The following is a 19,899-nucleotide window of genomic DNA, read 5'->3' as shown; positions in this document are numbered from 1 at the left end:
GTACTGTAGGACCCTATCAAATGTTATGTCTTGCCCACACACATTGAGAAAAAAGTACAATAAAAGTACAATATTGGGTTTTTCCCCATGTTTGGAATGGTTTTAGCTAAGTATTTACACCTCTATAACTTAACTTTTTTTTGTATATATATACTCGTTAAACCGTTTTCCTTTGTCAGTGTTAGTGTGGATATTGGCACAGCGGTGTTCTCTCCAAATGGCACCATATTCCCTATATAGTGCACTACCTTCGACCAGTTCTTTTTGAACGGGCTGTCTTCCCAGGACCCTGAACCCAACAAGACAATTACGCAACAAAGTTGATGACTACACTTCCAAGATTTGAGGTGGGAGATAGACATTGGTCCTGTCTGCACAATCAACTTAGTGTCTCCTACCTACAGTTCGTACCAATTTAATTGTGTTATTTCTAACAAACTCAAGACGAAACATTTCAGCACAACATTTGCATGAAATGATTTGGGAATAGATACAGGCCAAGTTGTGCAATGGACCAGATCTAATGTGTGATATAATGTACTAACTACTAGACAGGACAGGAGAGTTCTAAACAAGTTTAAATTAAATATTTTTTTATTTCACAACAATAAACACATAGGTTGCTTTTTGTTCAATCCTTAACATTTCTACAACATAGGGATTGGAGAGCTGTACGATGGCTGGTGCACAAAGAAGTCCCTTCCTGTCCGAAGAGGTCTGAAGATAGTGGGTGTGCTGGAGGAGACAGCAGGCAAGATGAGGCTCTGAAGGACTGCCTCTTGGTGTTGGGTGAAGTTGCTCCTAGATGCTGATCTGGGGTCAGTTTAGCGTTCTCCCCACTAATGGTTAGGATTAGGGGAGGGGAAGCTGATCTTAGATCTGTACCTAGGGGAACTCAACCCGGGAGTACTGACTACCTCCTTTACCAGCTCCAGAAGAAGAGTCGACTGCCGTGCTTTGCTGGCTGCAATTGGCCCTCGATGACAGGGTTGGGCTCCGGCCGGGGTCTTGAGTGGTAAGCATTCTCAGGAAGGGGCCGAGAGGTGTCCACCTTTGTCACCTGAGAAGAAAAACATAAGGGTTTAAACTTCAGAAAAGACAAGATGAGGGAGAAAAAAAGGCCGGTTTGTATACTATGCGTATGTAGAGTGAATGTTTTGCGCTTGAAAGAGAAAGCATAAACCAAGTAAATCGGCTCAATTAATATATGTGTCAACAAGCTTCAAGCTGTTTTCAAAATGTGAGATAGTACTGTTTACCCTAACCTTAAAGGGATACCACGGGATTGAGATTTAGGTCATTTTCCTACTTACCCAGAGTCAGACAAACTCATGGATACCATGTGTCTCTGCATGCAGTTTGGAGATAATTGAAGTTAGCATATCGTTAGCTTAGTACAATTTCTGGTAGTCTCCAGGTACAGTAGCCAGCTCCTTTCAAAAGCAGGGAAATAAACATAGCTACCCCCCCCTCTTGCTTTTGTTCTTTTCCATTTGAGCTAATCAGATGTTGTGACAAGGTAGGGGTGGTATACAGAAGATAGCCCTATTTGGTAAAAGACCACGTCCATATTATGGCAAGAACAGCTCAAATATGCAAAGAGAAACGACAGTCCATCATTACTTCAAGACACGAAGGTCAGTCAATCTGGACATTTTCTTCAAGTGCAGTCCCAAAAACCATCAAGCGCTATGATGTAACTGGATCTCATGAGGACCACCACGGGAAAGGAAGACCCAGAGTTACCTCTGCTGCAGAGGATATGTTCATTACAGTTACCAGCCTCAGAAATTGCATCCCAAATAAATGCTTGGGAGTTCAAGTAAGACACATCAACTGTTCAGAAGAGACTCTGTGAATCAGGCCTTCATGGTCAAATTGCTGCAAAGAAACCACTACTAAAGGACACCAATAAGAAGAAGAGACCTGCTTGGGCCAAGAAGCACGAGCAATGGACGTTATCTCCACATTACACTGGTGGAAATCGGTCCTTTTGGTCTGATGAGCACAAATGTGAGATTTTTGGTTGAAACTGCAGTGTCTTTGTGAGACGCAGGTGTCCAAACACACACACACACACACACGCATATATATATTTAAATTAAAGTGTTATTGAAGTATTGTGGTTGCAGGTTCACCTGCCTCATCTGAAGCCTATTATTTTAGGGTGTTGCTTTAAGGCCACCAACTGCTAACAGTCAGTATCTAGATAATGTGTGTGAAATGCTTGATAGTGTGTGATGTTAACAGAGGTTTATTTTCTGGGTGACGAACATTGACTGATTAGCAACTAGCTGTCCTCTCAAGAGGAAGCTTCTAACTGTGACGAATGCCTGTAATATGACTCAGATCATCACTCAACCAACTACAGTGCATCCCAATCGTATTGGATCTGTGACACGCAGCACTGGAAGTATTTGTAAAATGACTTATGCCAATTGTTGACAAGCATGCACCTGTTTTTTATTTAACTAGGCAAGTCATTTAAGAACAAAATCTTATTTACAATGACGGCATACCCCGGTCAAACATGGACAACGCTGGGCCAAATGTTTTGCTCAGTGAAACGACCTGTCCTGATTGGTCATAGACTCTTGCTAAAAAAACTTTAATGAGCAAGCCTTCCTTCGTGGCCTCTGTAAAATGGTATAGAATCAGCTTGATCCTCCCACTTTGTTGTAGACTCTTGGTCCTTTTAAAAATATTTTCAGTGGTATTGTTAACAAACACACCCCCATAAAGAAAATTAAAAACAGGTTCCGCCCCTGGTTCGACCGTGATCTTGCAGAGTTACTCCACCTCAAGAATTGCATTTGGCGAAAGGCTCAGCACAAGCATACTCAGGCTGACTGGCTCTCGTTCAGGCAAATGACAAATAAGTGCACTCTGGCTATCCGGAAGGGCAAAGTTAGTTACTTTAAGGAGCAGTTCTCTCTCTGTGGGTCTAACCCCAAGAAGTTCTGGAAAACAGTTAAAGACCTGGAGAATAAAGTCACAACTGCTCATGTCCCTTAATGTTGATGATGTGGTTGTTACTGACAAGAAGCACATGGCTTAGCTCTTTAAAATCACCACTTCATTAAGTCAGAATTCCTATTTGACTCAGCCATGCCTCCTTGCCCGTCCAACATTTCCTCATCTCCCACCCCTTCGCCCTCTTTTTCCCCTGCCCCGCTACAAAGTTTCTCCCTGCAGGCAGTCACTGAGTACGAGGTGCTAAAGGAGCTCCTGAAATGTGACCCCCAAAAAACATCTGGGTCAGATGGTTTAGACTCTTTCTTCTTTAAGGTTGCTGCACCCATCATCGCCAAGCCTCTCTCTCCTTTCTGGGGAGGTTCCCATTACTTGGAAGGCAGCCACAGTTTGTCATTTATTTAAGGGGGAGATCAAGCTGATCCTAACTGTTACAGGCCTATTTCTATTTTGCCCTCTTTATCAAAAGAATTGGAAAAACTTGTCAATCAACTGGCTGGCTTTATTGATGTCTATAGTATTCTCTCGGATATGCAATCTGGTTTCCGCTCAGGTTATGGATGTGTCACTGCTACCTTAAAGGTCCTCAATGAGGTCACTATTGCCCTTCATTTTAAGCAATGTGCTGCTATTTTTATTGACTTGGCCTTTGACACAGTAGACCATTAAATTCTTGTGGGCCGGCTAAGGAGTATTGGTGTTTCTGAGGAGTCTTTAGCCCGGTTTGCTAACTACTTCTCTCAAAGAGTGCAGTGTATAATGTCAGATCTCAGCCACTGCCTGTCACCAAGGGAGTACCCCAAGGCACGATCCTAAGCCCCACACTCTTCTAAAATTACATCAACATCATATCTTCCTACTGCCTGAGCTCTCTCATCCATTTATATGCAGATTATACTTGCCCTCCCCAGATTTTGTGTTAAATGCTCTACAACAAAGCTTTCTTAGTGTCCAACAAGCTTTCTCTGGTAAGAAGAATGGTCCTCTCCCCACAGGTGTGATTACTACCTCTGGGGGTTTAGAGCAAGTATTTGGGAGTATGGCTAGATCGTACACTGTCCTCCTCTCAGCACATATCAAAGCTGCAGGCTAAAGTTAAATCTAGACTTGGTTTCCTCTGTCGTAATCACTCCAGCTGCCAAACTAACCCTGATTTAGATGACCATCCTACCCAAGGGTGCTCTCGAACGGCTAGATGTGCTTTACTATTCCGCCATCAGATTTGCCACCAATGCTCCTTATAGAAAATATCACTGCACTCTATAATCTGGTCATTCCTGTATACCCGTCGCAAGACCCACTGGTTGATTTATTTATAAAACCCTCTTAGGCCTCACTGCCCCCTATCTGAGATATCTACTGCAGCCCTCATCCTCCACATACAACACCTGTTCTGCCAGTCACATTCTATTAAAGGTCCCCAAAGCACACACATCTATGGGCCGCTCGTCTTTTCAGTTCGCTGCAGCTAGCAACTGGAAAGAGCTGCAATCAACAATCACTCAAACTGGACAGTTTTATCCCAATCTCTTCATTCAAAGACTGAATCATGGACACTCTTACTGACAGTTGTGGCTGCTTTGTGTTATGGATTGATGTCTCTACCTTCTTGCCCTTTGTGTTGTTGTCTGTGCCCAATCATGTTTGTACCATGTTTTGTGCTGCTACCATGTTGTACTGCTACCATGTTGTTGTCATGTTGTGTTGCAACTAGGGTTGCAAAGGGCTGGAAACTTCCCGGGAAATTGCTTAAATTCATTAAAAAAAGTTAGCTTATAACAGGGAACCTTTTTTGTGGGACACACATAAGGCATTTCTAGGTCTTGTGGCATATTGTTTTTAAACTATCCCCAATTCAATGTAATTGCATCCCTCTGCATGCACAATGCATTCTTCCATCACATGTACAGCTGATTCTCAAAATTTTGCACACGAATGAGATGCTATTGAGCCCACACTACTACACTGTCTGAGCCAAGGACTACATGCTTTCTGGTAAGTTTTGATTACAATACTGGGTGGGGTGAATATATTTTATGACATACATTATTTTTTTTAACTAGTAAATAGTAGCCTACAGCAAAGTGTGTTTAAATCATTCTAACTTGTTAATTTCTGCGAGTTAGTTTTTGCTACCATTTGGGTTTTAGTTTGCTAACTGAGGAGTATTAATTCACCTGTTTCCATACACATTTAATTTTAAAACATTTATCTTAAAGGAGTTATTTAATCTAACTGCTTAACTAGTTATCTGTACATGGAATTGTATTCTTTTCTTTTTTTTCTAATCTTTACAGGAAAATGCCATGGGCACTAACTGATGTGCGGAAACATTTCACTGCAGCTAATGTAGAAGGAAAAGCTGTGTACATTTGCAAATACTGTGCCAAATCATATGTGAAAAACGCAACAAAAGATGCAGAATCATCTAGCCAAGTGCATAAAGTTCCCTCGGCGCTCACAACAAGCAACCTCGGATAAAAGTATATTTGAGCTGAAAATGATGAATCAGACACCTTATCAATAGCAACAGCTCATGGTCCTCTTGGACTACAATAAAGTAGTAAAAAGTTGAATTCTAACTTCATAAATTGTAACAAACTTTCAGTTTTGCATAAAGCATAAAGATGTTAATAATATGACGACCCTACCCTAAATTATTGGTCTTAAGTTACTGTAATTGTGTATTCTGTACTGCCTCATGTGTACTGCCCACGTTTGCATAGTATAGCATTTTAATTTCATACATTTGTATGATTTTTTTTTTGAATCAATGCTGTTCTACATCAGCCCTGAAAATGTCATAACAATATGACAACCCTATCTTGAGATACTGGACAAAACGTGTTGAAAGAATTGAGACAGGTGATTTGGAGCCATTTTTGAGTAGGGATTCAAATTGACCAGTCCGTGACCTCTTCGGATCACTTGAAAATAAGACCTCAGCAAAGCCTATCCTCATGAAATAAATGTTCTGTGTTCCTGAGAAGCTTCTCTATAACATGGAATACAAAGTATAACACCAAAACCACAGTTTCATTTTGATCCCTAGTAATGTATTTTCGTTATGTGTCAGGCAAAGTTTGATTTTGGAAGAAGCTAGCCGCTTACCTAGATAGCGAACTAGCTACTAAATTAGCACAACAAATGCACAACAGCAGAGCATTTATCAAATTTTAGACAGTTAACTTAATAGTTATAAGATACCTAGCTGGCAAACAATTAGCTGTAAATGCCATAGACCACCTGGTATGTGCTGTACAACAGCGAGTGACTCAAAAGGCTCCGGACTCTCATGTGTGCTTGTAAAAAAACCGGGGACTACCGGTAAAGTTCATAACGAAAAATTTGGTGACAGGTGAAATGAAGTACGTGATCTTCTTTATCGCATAACGTATTGCACATGTTTATTTTTTTTATGTTTATTTTTTGTTGAATTTTACCCCATCGCTACAATTTACGGGCTTGGAGACGAAGGTTGAAAGTCATGCGTCCTCCGATACACAACCCAACCAAGCCGCACCAATGTGTCGGAGGAAGCACCGTGCACCTGGCAACCTTGGCACTGCGCTCGGCCCGCCACAGGAGTCACTGGTGCGCGATGAGACAAGGACATCCCTACCGGCCAAGCCCTCCCTAACCCGGATGACGCTAGGCCAATTGTGCGTCGCCCCGCGTTACGACAGAGCCTGGGCGCGAACCCAGAGTCTCCGATGGCACAGCTGGCGCTGCAGTACAGCGCCCTTAACCACTGCGCCACCCGGGAGGTGTATTGCACATGTTGATTGCATGTATTTACTTAAAAAGTAGCTACAAATATTACAATTTTAAAAACGCGGACAGTAATAATAAAAACAAACATCCCGTGGCCATTTCCAAATACCCCAGTATAACGTAATGACGCCACAAAAAAAATACAGCGCTAAACGAGCAGCACAGCATTCCCAATGCCCAGAACTAGCATAGGTGCTGCCACTGGCGTCGGCTAATGGAGATCTCAATCAAATAAAATCTACTCCAAAGCTGGGTGGTTGGTCATTCAATAGTTAGTAAATGTGTAAATTTGACTGATACTAGATTCTACCCACTTCCTCATTCTGACCCGTTGTCGCATAGAGATCGCAACGCTATATTCATCTCAATGGCGCTGCCCGTGCGCTCACAGATACGTTGCGATTTCTATTATCAGTAAAAATGAACAAATTTACAAAATATTGATTACTATGTGTAGCTTTTTAAGGCTGTCTGACTGGGTAAGTAAAAAAAACAATCTAAATGTCAAACTCTCGCAGTATCCCTTTAACACTGCTGGAGGACTGAAAGTCAAGTATACAGCAGTATACAGCTAGTCATTCAAAAGCTAAAAATACTTCATAAGTGGATTAACTGTTGCACGTCAGGGGCATAATATATCAGAAATCTTTTTCATTACAAAGGTTATTGTTAAATGATTGCTAGTGAACTTGGGGCTTGGTGTCACCCTATGAGAGTTTGTCACATTCCAAAACAAGAAATCTACAACAACACGCTAGCTAGCTTATCTTGCACTGTAGGGTATATCTAACAACAGTAGATGTTAGAGACATCTGCTTGTACGTCCCAAACAGAGACTGTTGCACAGAAATGAAAAGCTAACGTTTGCTAACTAGCTAGCAAACACAAGCCAACATTTTAATCCCAGACCATATCGGGTTATTATTAAATGATTGCTAATGAACTTGGGGCTTGACATCGCCCTATGAGAATCTGTTACATTAACGACATCCCGGGTGTTACTGTCGAGTAACTTTTAAAATGCCCAGAACTATACCGGGAGGCAGTATAGCTGCAGGCATTATACCTCCGGGGGACTCACCTTGGACAGTTCTCCCAGGTTGGGTCTCTCCCAGCCAAGCTTGTCCAGCACACAGCTGTCAAAGGCCTGCTGATGCTTGCGGCACTGACGCAGCTCCACCAGGTTGGAGTAGTCCAGGCAGGTCCAATACTCTGTGAAGGACTCGGCACAGCTTCCTTTTATCTGCCTGGAGGAGAAATTGAAGCACGCATTTGTAAAGGACACACCTTTTTTTTTTAAGGTGACAATTCAATTCCCCGGGCAGCTGTTGACTAAATTACTTAAAGAGTGACTCCCTTTAAAAAGTGACTCCCTTTGTAAAATGGCCTATATGGCATCGGTGAGTCATTAACGGTTATTCTAGTGTCATTTGACTACATTGTACAGTGCCTTTGAAACATGTTCAGACTAGGGATGCACAATATAGTCGGTGAGAATATCAGAATCGGCCAATATTAGCCAAAAATGCCAACATCAGCATCGGCCCGATGTCTAGTTTAACGCTGATGTTAAAGCTGAAGTGCAAACCTATATAGCGTAGCTAGGTGACGTAATGACGCCACAAAAAATACAGCGCTAAACGTGCAACACAGCATTCCTAACCTGGCCCACAATGTCTGCAGTGTGGATCGATTTGGAAGTTTCAAAGGAAGATAACAAGAAGGTCATACGCAACGCAACGTTTGTGCTGCTGTTATTTCCTGAGGGGAGAAAGTGAAATCTTTCAATACCACAAACCTAATTACTCATTTGAAAGTGCATTACCCCCAGACATTCATCGACTACTTGGAACAAAAGGAGAAATAAAAACTAAGTGCACACTTCCAACAACTAAACAAGTTCAAGTCAAGCAGTCATTTGAAAGAGTAAGAACATTTCAGAGAGACAACTCAAAGGCGAAATCCGTTAATGCCAAGATAATGGAATTCATTGCCCTTGACAATCAACCGCTCTCTGTTGTGGATGAGGTTGGCGTTCGAGCCCCGGTACACACTACCAAGTAGGCGCTATTTTTCAGATGTTGCCCTACCGGAGTTACACAGTCTTGTTGAATCGCACATCCACAAGCTACTTGCTATGGGCGTCACTGCTATTAGCTTTACGACTGACATTTGAACCAGCGACGTCAGCCCCATGAGCATGCCGAGTCTGACAGCACAGTGGGTCGACGAGGATTTCGTATCGAGGAAAGCCATATTGCATGCTCAAGAATGTGCTGGTTCTCATACCGTTGCTGCCATTTCAATGGCATTTGAGAAAATGTTTGAAACTTGGAAAATCCCCAAGAACAATGTACACGCTGTGCTACGTGATAATGCACGTAACATGACAAAAGCTTTGGAAGAATGTGGAGTTGCCTGTTTGTCATGCGTGGGACACACACTGCAACTGGCTGTGAACGAAGGTGTTTTGGCCCAACGCAGCATATCTGACATAGTGGCAACAGGAAGGAAGATAGTGGGTCATTTTAAACACTCACAGAAGCATACAGCCGCCTGCAAGCAATACAGGAGCAGCTTGGAGTGAAAACAAAAAGGCTTAATTATGCAAGACATTTCCACCAGATGGAACAGTACTTTTTACATAATCGAGCACCTGCTGGAACAAAAACGAGTGCTTGGCGTGTACGCAGCTGACTGAGTTACCTGCAATAATCAGTACAAACCAGTGGACTCATTGAAAACATGAACACACTCTTAGCTCCATTCGAACAACTGACTTGAGAAAAAGTTATTCAACTGCGTCTGCAGCAGACGTGATACCCTCTGTCATGGCACTGAAACACCTGCTCAACAACAACTTCCGACACAGACCGTGGGGTTAAAACTTGCAAAAGTACTCTACTAGACGCTGTGAACAAGCGATTCGGTGGCATTCTCTCTGAGCCTCTACTGTGTCGCCACCGTGCTTGATGCTAGGTACAAGGACCGCTACGCCGATGTAGACAAGAAACAGGGTTTACGTGAAACGTTAACAGACACAGCTGGACAAGATGGAAACGGACACAGTGACGGTGCGCACCGAAGAAGAGGACCCACGACAGACAGGGATGAAACGTCACTGCTTGACATGCATGATGAAATCCTGGTTGAGAATGAAACGACCGAACAAAAGAACAAAACAGCACAGCAAGTAAGTGAAAGAAATAGGTTTTGATTATGTTTTACTGGTAATGGAGACATACGTAAATGCCAACAAAATAACTTTGGTTAAATAACTTTTGGTCAGAGTGTGTGTGTGTGTGTGTGTGGCGGTGTATTTTCATTTTCTGTTACTGCACCGGCCAACATTTGCTAATGTTGATCTATGCCTAATGATCCTTTGGAATGCAAAAATAATGTATTAAAATGTCCTAACCCCCCCCCATTATTTGCAGATACTAGGATACCTGACAGAACCTACTATTCCCAGGAATTAAGATGCACTTGGACACTACAGAAGTAACAAGCACCGTTTCCCGATCCTAGCTAAAGCTGCGCGCATGTATCTTGGTGCTCCCTGTACTAGGGTGGACAGTGCAGCTTCACACATTGTAGACGAAAAAAGAAACAGACTCTCGTGACAAAGCCGAGCAGGTCCTCTTTGTGAAGAAAAACCTCACCCAAATGTTAAAATTGTAAATGGGCAGTCATATTGTAACCCAGCCATCTACAGCCACTGGAAACATGGTTACTAAGCCTAATGGCTTTTCTGTTGTTCATTCATGTATAGGTCAAGATTTTAAATTTAATACAAGGCAGTATTTTTCCCTAAATGAAAGATTAGATGTGTTGTAAATTTGCTCTCATTTTATTAATCAAATCAGCTGAGCACATTTGAAAAGCTTATGTTGTGTCATTTTTAGCAATTTGACAGCCTAGAGACAGTAATTTTTTAAAGCAGCTAAAGCTAAAATGATGAACTGCATTTTAGTTTAAACCCATATTCCTTTCAAAGCATACGGTCAAGATTGGATAGTAAGAAGAGCCACCAGCAACTTTGTAATGCGGGGCAGATAAAATATTTGTCATGAATATCTGTGTGATAAAATACATTCATGGAGGTGTAATTTTTCTAATTTATAAGTTATTGAACAATCTGTTCCCAACTTAACAAATGAACATATGACACTCTGTTCTAACTATTTAACTGTACTAGAATGCTTAAAATGTTAAATATCGGTATCGGGGCTTGTTTTTTGGAGGGGGGGCAAAGAAAATATTGGATATTGATATCGGACAACTATCATATCGGTGCATCCCTAGTTCAGACCCCTTGACCTTTCCCACATTTTTTGTTATGTTACAGCCTTATTCTAAAATGTATTAAAATTGTTTTCCCCCCTCATCAAGCTAAACATAATACCCGATAATGACAAAGCAAAAACAGTTTAGACAGTTTAGATTTTTGCTAATTTATTAAAAATAAAAAAGGGCAATATTAAAATTTACATAAGTATTCAGACCCTTTACTCAGTACTTTGTTGAAACACCTTTGGTGGCAATTACAACCTCGAGTCTCCTTAAGTATGATGCTACAAGCTTGACACACCTGTATTTGGGGAGCTTCTCCCAGTCTTCTCTGCAGATCATCTCAAGCTCTGTCAGGTTGGATAGGGAGCATTGCTGCACAGCTATTTACAGGTCTCTCCAGAGATGTCCGGGCTCTGGCTGTGCCATTCATGGACATTCAGAGACTTGCGTCGAAGCCACTTCTGCATTGCGCTTAGGGTCGTTGTCCTGTTGGAAGGTTAACCTTTGCCCCAGTCTGAGGTCCTGAGCGCTCTGGAGCAGGTTCAAGGATCTCTGTAGTTTGCTCTGTTAATCGTTCCCTCGATCCTGACTAGTCTCCCAGTCCCTCCCTCTGAAAAACATCCCCATAGCATGATGTTGCAAACACCATGCTTCCCAGTAGGGATGGTGCCAGGTTTCCTCCAGACGTGACGTATGGCATTCAGGCCAAACAGTTGAAACTTGCTTTCATCAGAGCAGAGAATCTTGTTTCTCATGGTCTGAGAGTCCTTTAGGTGCCTTTAAGCAAACCCCAAGTGGGCTATCATGTGCCTTTTACTGAGGAGCGGCTTCTGTCTGGCCACTCTACCATTAATGCCTGATTGGTGGAGTGCTGCAGAGATGGTTGTCCTTCTGGAAGGTTATCCCATCTCCACAGAGGACCTCTGGAGCTCTGCCAGAGTGACCATCGGGTTCTTGGTGACCTCCCTGACCAAGGCCCTTCTCCCCCGATTGAGCAGTTTGTCAGGGCGGCCAGCTCTACGTAGTCTTGGTGGTTACAAACTTTTTCCATTTAAGAATGATGGAGGCCACTCTGTTCTTGGGGACCTTCAATGCTGCAGAAATATTTTGGTACCCTTCCCCAGATCTGTGCCATGACATAATCCTGTCTCTGAGCTTTATGGACAATTCCTTCAACCTCGTGGCTTGGTTTCTGCTCTGACATGCACTGTCAACTGTGGAACCTTATATAGACAGGTGTGTGCCTTTCCAAATCATGTCCAATCAATTGAATTTACCACAGGTGGACTCCAATCAAGTTGTAGAAACATCAAGGATGATCAATGGCAATAGGATGCACCTGAGCTCAATTTCGAGTCTCATAGTAAAGGGTCTGAATAGTTATGTAAATAAGATAAGATTTGTATATATTATTTATATATATTAGCAAACATTTCTAAAAACCTGTTTTCAGTTTGTCGTAGGGGTCATGTGTGCAGAATGCTGAGAATGTTATTGTATTTAATTGATTTTAGAATAAGGCTGTAAAGTAACTAAATGTGGAACTTCACTACTATGGCCTATTTATTCCCATACCTCCTCACGCCATTTGCACACACTGTATATAGACATTTTCTATTGTGTTATTGACTGTACGCTTGTTTATTCCATGTGTAACTCTGTGTTGTTTGTGTCGCGCTGCTTTGCTTTATCTTGGCCAGGTCGCAGTTGTAAATGAGAACTTGTTCTTAACTGGCCTACCTGGTTAAATAAAAGGTGAAATAAATACAAATTTAAAATAAGACTTTTTAACAACTTTGTAGACATTGCTTCAGTAAATGCTTTCATTCTCCACAAGCAGATGGCCAAAGCTAAAGTTCAAACCCCTCTCTCCCAGTTGACCTTCGAGAGCAGCTGGTGTTGGAAATGGCTGAATTGGGGCCCAACGCAACCTCACAACCATCACAAGACCCTCCCTCCCACTCAAGGTGAGCGCCACTATCCAACACACATGTCAAAAGGAAGAACTGAAAGCATTGCACAAAACACGGGGAGGGGGGGGGGGGGGTGAAATGCCAGACCTCCAGTCCAAAATGTCAGTTCGCTTTTTGTTTCCTGGCAGAGAGGGACTGCTTCAAAGACTATCATGACATGCACAAGCTACGGTGAAAGTGAAGTCTAATCATCTACACCTGGGATGTAAAACAAACACGAATTCCATTTGTAAAGAGTTGATTTCTATTTTTGCACCTTTTTTAGTGAAGGACATGTGTGTAACCAAGTTTGTGTTTGATAAGACGTAGATATATATCTGTTGATATCTGTTGCTTTTATACTGTAAACAGTTCATTTGTATGTGGGACCAATACATTGGATATGCCTAGGCTAAACGTTCAGGATGTCCCCTGTATGTCCCCCGACACCACCACGTTTGAGAGCGGTTGTTGTAGAAATTTATTTTTTATTTATTTATAGTGAACAATAACTTTTAGGCACATCCAGTGTGCAAAAACAGTGCAGGCTGTTTGGAGAGGTTTAGGGACACCATGACCACACCTGACCACTTACTAAAACATCAGCCCATTTCTAGTTAGGTCTATCAATCCCATTGTCTTCTGATATTGTTAACGTTGTGGAAGCCATCTGATGCGTTTCCAGCTTTGGGCATCAATGAAAAGGTTTCATCAGACCAGAGAATCTTGTTTCTCATGGTCTGAGAGTCCTTTAGGTGCCTTTAAGCAAACTCAATGAAAGATGACTTTCAAAATAAATAAGTTATTTGTGTGTGCTTGATCTTGTGTATTCTGAACGATATAACTCCTATCTTCTGATCTTTTCCTCAATCTCCAAGATGTCTTCTTTCCAAATATAACAAGTTTTGGCATGTCAGAGTCATGTAATTACACATGAATAGCAGTTACTTTTGGTTATGTCTATTTAGGCGGAAATCTACATTTTGCCATTACATTTGAGGTTAAGACAACACGTTTCACATTTTTTTACTTGAGAAATACTGCACCAAACACCTTAGATGTAAAACTGAGCAATGAGATTTGAGTTATCTTCATTTTGGGGACTTTGAGGAAGTGAAATAGGCTTCTGCGTCTACAGAGTCTCATGGAGGACAAACATCATTAACCAAACGCAGAATCGGTCAGGAAACATACCTCCAAGACAGGGTTTTTGTTAGAAAAATGTGGCGCCAGACCTCTGACTGGCAGCATTTTAATTTTACCGGACATTTGAGAAACCTACCGGACTCATATGCAATGGGTGTATTACCTGATTAGGGCGTCCATCCACGGTGCTCAGAATGACAAATCACATTTAGATTATGGTAATTAATATTAACAGAACATGCAAGTCGAGGATGGTAAGCTTGCTGAGAAAGAAATGGCCTATTCCAAAACGGACTATGGAACAATTGTTGAATATTATACACTACCGTTCAAAAGTTTGGGGTCACTTAGAAATGTCCTTGTTTTTGAAAAAGATATCAAATCAAATTGATAAGAAAAACAGTGTAGACCTTGTTAATGTTGTAAATTACTATTGTAGCTGGAAAAGGCAGATTTTTTATGGAATATTTACATAGGCGTAGAAACCAATTATCAGCAACTATCACACCTGTGTTCCAATGGCATGTTGTGTTAACTAATCCACGTTTATTATTTTAAAAAGGCTAACTGATCATTAGAAAAGCATTTTGCAATTATGTTAGCACAGCTGAAAACTGATGTTCTGATTAAAGAAGCAACACAACTGGCCTTTAGACTAGTTGAGTATCTGGAGCATCAGCATTTGTGGGTTCGATTACAGGCTCAAAATGGCCAGAAACAAATAACTTTCTTCTGAATCTCGTCAGTCTATTCTTGTTCTGAGAAATGAAGGCTATTCCATTCGTGAAATTGCCAAGAAACTGAAGCTCTCGTACAACGCTGTGTACTACTCCCTTCACAGAACAGCGCAAACTGGCCCTAACCAGAATAGAAAGAGGAGTGGGAGGCCCCGGTGCACAACTGAGCAAGAGTACAAGTACATTAGTCTCGTTTGAGAAACAGACACCTCACAAGTCCTCAACTGGCAGCTTCATTAAATAGTACCCGCAAAACACCTGCCTCAACGTCAACAGTTAAGAGGCGACTCCGGAATGCTGGCCTTCTAGGCAGAGTTGCAAAGAAAAAGCCATATTTCCGACTGGCCAATAAAAATAAATGATTAAGATGGGCAGAATAACACAGACATTGAACAGGGGAAGATTGGAAAAAAGTGTTATGGACAGACAAATCTGAGTTTGAGGTGTTCGGATCACAAAGAAGAACATTTGTGAGACGCAAAAAAAATGAAAAGATGCTGGAGGAGTGCTTGACGCCATCTGTCAATCGTGGTGTAGGCAATGTGATGTCTGGGGGTGCTTTGGCGGTGGTAAAGTGGGAGATTTGACCAGGGTAAAAGGGATCTTGAAGAAGGCTATCACTCATTTTGCAACGCCATGCCATACACTGTGGACGGCGCTTAATTGGAGCCAATTTCCTCTTACAACAGGACAATGACCCAAAGCACAGCTCCAAACTATGCAAGAACTCTTTAGGGAAGAAGCAGTCAGCTGGTATTCTGTCTAATGGATTGCCAACACAGTCACCGGATCTCAACCCCATTGAGCTGTAGTGGAAGCAGCTTGACCGTAAGCCAACTTGTGGGAGGTGCTTCAGGAAGCATGGGGCGAAATCTCTTCACATCACCTCAACAAATTGACAACTAGAGAACACCAAAGGTCTGCAAGGCTGTAATTGTTGCAAATGGACGATTCTTTGACTAAAGCAATATTTATAACTTTGTCAACGTCTTAACTATATTTCCTATTCATTTTGCAACTCATTTCATGCATGTTTTCATGGAAAACAAGGTCATTTAAGTGACCCCAAACTTTTGTGTGTATGTATATAGCTTAAAATGTTGATTAACAATTTCATCACATTATAAGTGCAGTAGTGTAAACAAGGCAGTAGGCTGTGTTCGTTCCATAATGCAATTACCGGGAAAGTTGTCAAAAGCACACCACACATGCAAGAGGTTTCATGTGACAGAATGAAAAATATCCATTAGAATTTTTTCAAGAGGGGATATCTAATATGCAACAACTAGCATGGGTTGCTAATATGACTAGGATTGTGCCTACGTCTCTACTAACTTTGCACAACGAGACTGCAATATTTGCCAAATTCTTCCTTGCAGAATTGTTCAAGCTCAGTCAAATTGCATGGTGACCGCTCATGGACTGCACTCTTCAAGTCATTCCACAGATTCTGGATGGGATTTAGGTCGGGGCTCTGACAAGGCCACTCAAGGACATTCACCTTCCTGCCTTCAGCTGCTGTACGGTTGCTTTAGCGGTGCTTTGGGTCATTGTCATGCTGAAACGAGAACCACCTTCCCATTTTCAACTTCCTGGCAGAGGGATGCAGGTTCTCCTCAAGAATCTGTAAGTATTTTACACTGTCCATTTCCCCTTCTATCCTGATAAGTGCTCCAGTCCCTGCTGCAGAGAACCCCCCCCCCCCCCCCCACACACACACACACACACAACAGGATGCTGCCAGCGCCGTGCTTTACTGTAGGCATGGTGTTCCTTGGGTGGAAAGATGTATTGGGTTTTCGCCAGACATATTGTTTTGCGTTCAGGCCAAAAAGTTCAATTTTGGTCTCATCTGACCACAACACCTTTTGCCACTTGGCCTCAGAATCTACAATGTATTTTTGGCTAAGCTCAAATGAGACTTGATGTGTCTTTTTTTGAGGGGTGTTTTTTTTCATGCCACCCTCCCATAAAGGCCAGATTTGTGGAGCGCTTGTGATATTGTGGTCACATGCACACATTGACCAGTCTTTGCCATAAAGGCCTGAAGCTCCTTCAAAGTCTCCATTGGCTTCTTGGTAGTCTCTCTGATCAGTCTCCTCCTTGCCCGGTCATCCAGTTTGGAGGGACGGCGTGATCTATGCAGGGTCTGGGTGGTGCCAAAACCTTCCACTTCTTAATAATGGTCTTAACTGTGCTCCAGGGGATAGGTAAAGCCTTTGCACAACTTTATCTCATAGATCTTCTGAAAGTACATTTCCACCCATTGTGGATTTTATGCTTTGAATTGCACCACTAAGCAGTGGAGTCCTCTAAGAACAACTGATTTTATTCTGAACTAATCAATCACGACAATTGATCACAGAAGGAAGACAATTTGCTTGATTTGTGATCTGGAAGGTGGTTGGTTATACCTCAGCAGGTTTGCAACTGTAATTGGATATTGTGGGTTACTGTGCTACTTTGAAGCAAGACATGCCTCATAAAAAGAAGTAAAACATTTAGGTTTCAAACAATTAAGTATATGTTTTCAAAATGCATACTGCCTCCAGCTCATTGAAAAGTGGTGTGCGACACGCTGGAAAAGCCTGCCTTCCGTTATCTATGTATTTGCTGTTTTAGATGCTGTAGCAGCACATCTTGTGCTGTCTGACAGAGTCTCTGATGAAACTAGGCTCTGTATCTGTATGATAAACAAGATACATAACAAACATATACTGCACAGACATGTACATTTAATTCCACAATTATGCAAATTAACCTATAAACGAATAAGCATGACAAGTCATATGAATTTATCGACTGGTATTTACATAAATGAATAGGCTTTAAAATAATTATTTCACAATGAGATTTTTCTTCTTCTCCCAGACAATTGGCCAGTGCTCATTTAATTTACCAGCTTTTCTATCTAAAAAATGCGGCCAAAAACGGGCTATAACCGGCAAACGGAAAACTCTGCTCCAAGACTTAAATCTCGTTTTTCTCATGAGCAACAGAAAAACACACGTGGCAATCGGCGAGTTCAGTTGCTCTTGAAGACTTTTGCTCCTATCAGGAGAATAGGCCACTGACGAATATCCCAACTCACACTCCGACAACTCCATCTTACCCAGGCAACTAGAGTGAGTTCTAAATGTATCCCTTTCCAAGCACATGCGTTGACTTTCTTATTGAGAAATTAACAAGTGGGTTCATAATAATAAGGGAACCAGATTTTGTTAAAAGACATTCCAGATGCATGTACTACTATCTAGCTACGCCTAGGATTATTTACATTTGCAATGCGAGTGAGCTACAACTTTGAGGTGGGTGTAGGACCTCCAAAGCCTAAACAACCAGGTGTAATTATAAGTTTGTCAAATCTGGCACCATTAAAATAATTACATGCATTAACATTCTCAGAAGCCCTATGTTTACATCTTGGACCAGAACTGTTTATTGGTTCCTGCTTTGGAAGTGGTGCTATTTGTGGACCTGACACAGAGAGAGCCTGCATGTCAAGCCCTGCCCCATTCAGTGACAACTACCAGTCACTGCAGAGGTGTGTGCCTGTGTGTGCACGCACGCGCTCGTCCGGTTGCGTTATTAGTGCACAGCAGCCTTATGTAAACACAGACACCATGCCCCACAGTGAGACAACCCAGGCAGACCATTTCCATCTATATCCCAATTATGACAGAGAAGCAGCAGCCTATAGTTATCCTATAGCTACAGCCTCCCTCTCTTGACTCTTGTTGGTCAGTTGCACAACAGAAGTGGAAAGGTAAACATGTGCTAAGTTTAACCCAAACATAACATACACGTTGCCTTTACAACGGTGAATAAGTTCATGTCAAAACACCCTGGTAGAGTTTCATTGGATGAAAACAAAGCGGTAAAAAAAAACCGATAAATTAAAACAGCAGACCTCAAAGATTAGCACGCTATTGTAGAGATGAGAGCTGAATGTGGATCAGCAGTTTCATTCATAAACATACAGGGGTAAAAAAACAAAACAACAACATCTAATCGCATCACATCTATCACTGATTCTTTAATGACACTAAGACAGTCTTGAAGTGGCTCAAGTTAAAAACAGACCTACCTTTATCCCTTGGGTGTAGAGTCACTCAACACTTTGATTGCCTACCTGAAGAAGTTAAGAGCACACTCGTTGACTTTCCTCCCTTCATTCAGACACTTTCTTGGGTCCTTCTCCTCCCAGCGACAGAGCATGAACTCCTTGTTGGCCTTGTCACACTGAGAGCCATAGTGGTGGGCAGCTCCCTTCAGCACCGCAGACGACACACTGATCTGCACATGAGCAAGGGAAGAATATGACAATATTTAACACAAACACACCTGCTGTATTTAGACACGTCTATCCTACTTCGATATCAAACATTAACAGCCTAATTTAGTTGCCTATTGCAAAATAATTCCACAACACGCTAGCTTGTTAGCTTATCTTGCACTGTAGGGTATAGCCAACAACCCTGGGCATGTTAGACAGCTGTGTTTGTACGTCCCAAAAGCTAGCAAACTTTCTACCCAGATCTTATCGCAATCTAGCTATGCGTATACAATACTTTCCAATCACCACAAAAGCTGGCACACGAAACCTAGCTACTAAACCTGTTGGGAAGCCAGTACAATAGTAGCCTATTTAGAAAACGTTATAACTACCGGTTTCCAGCCTGCTAGCGCTATGCTAGCTGCAATTGCAGTTGATTTAGCTAACTACCAAGCTAGCTAGCATTGCCAACCAGATTGTTCCTCAATACTAGGATTCGTGCTTACCTCCTCAACATTCAAGTCGTTAAAAGTGGGAACCTCCACCGAACCCGGCATAGTTCGGTTTATGTTAGAATAATCGAAATGAGAGAATAAAGTGCTGAACTCCTCAACACACTCAAGGTCCTCGTCTACCTTCAGGACGAACCCGCACAAGGAAGGTCAGTGTATTGCGCATGTCTGCAGGTTTCGAATGCATTTCAGTGACGCAATTTCTTTGCGACACACAACTGAGAAAATGTGAGCCA

General features: G+C 42.0%; 1 protein-coding gene across 1 annotated transcript; it reads right to left on the bottom strand.

Annotated features, from left to right (window-relative positions):
* Nucleotides 1-578: 578 nt before the first annotated feature.
* ndufa8 (NADH:ubiquinone oxidoreductase subunit A8) lies at nt 579-19,801 on the bottom strand. Its single transcript, NM_001160582.1, is given in 4 exon segments — nt 579-1,060; nt 7,829-7,994; nt 19,008-19,171; nt 19,658-19,801. Coding segments are annotated over 4 exon segments (519 nt in total). The 5' UTR covers nt 19,709-19,801; the 3' UTR covers nt 579-922.
* Nucleotides 19,802-19,899: the final 98 nt, after the last annotated feature.

This window comes from Oncorhynchus mykiss, chromosome 5 (assembly GCF_013265735.2).
Source record: "Oncorhynchus mykiss isolate Arlee chromosome 5, USDA_OmykA_1.1, whole genome shotgun sequence".
Taxonomy (NCBI): domain Eukaryota; kingdom Metazoa; phylum Chordata; class Actinopteri; order Salmoniformes; family Salmonidae; genus Oncorhynchus; species Oncorhynchus mykiss.
The sequence above is the reverse complement of the archived record's forward strand: the minus strand, read 5'-3'. Positions and strand labels throughout refer to the sequence as shown.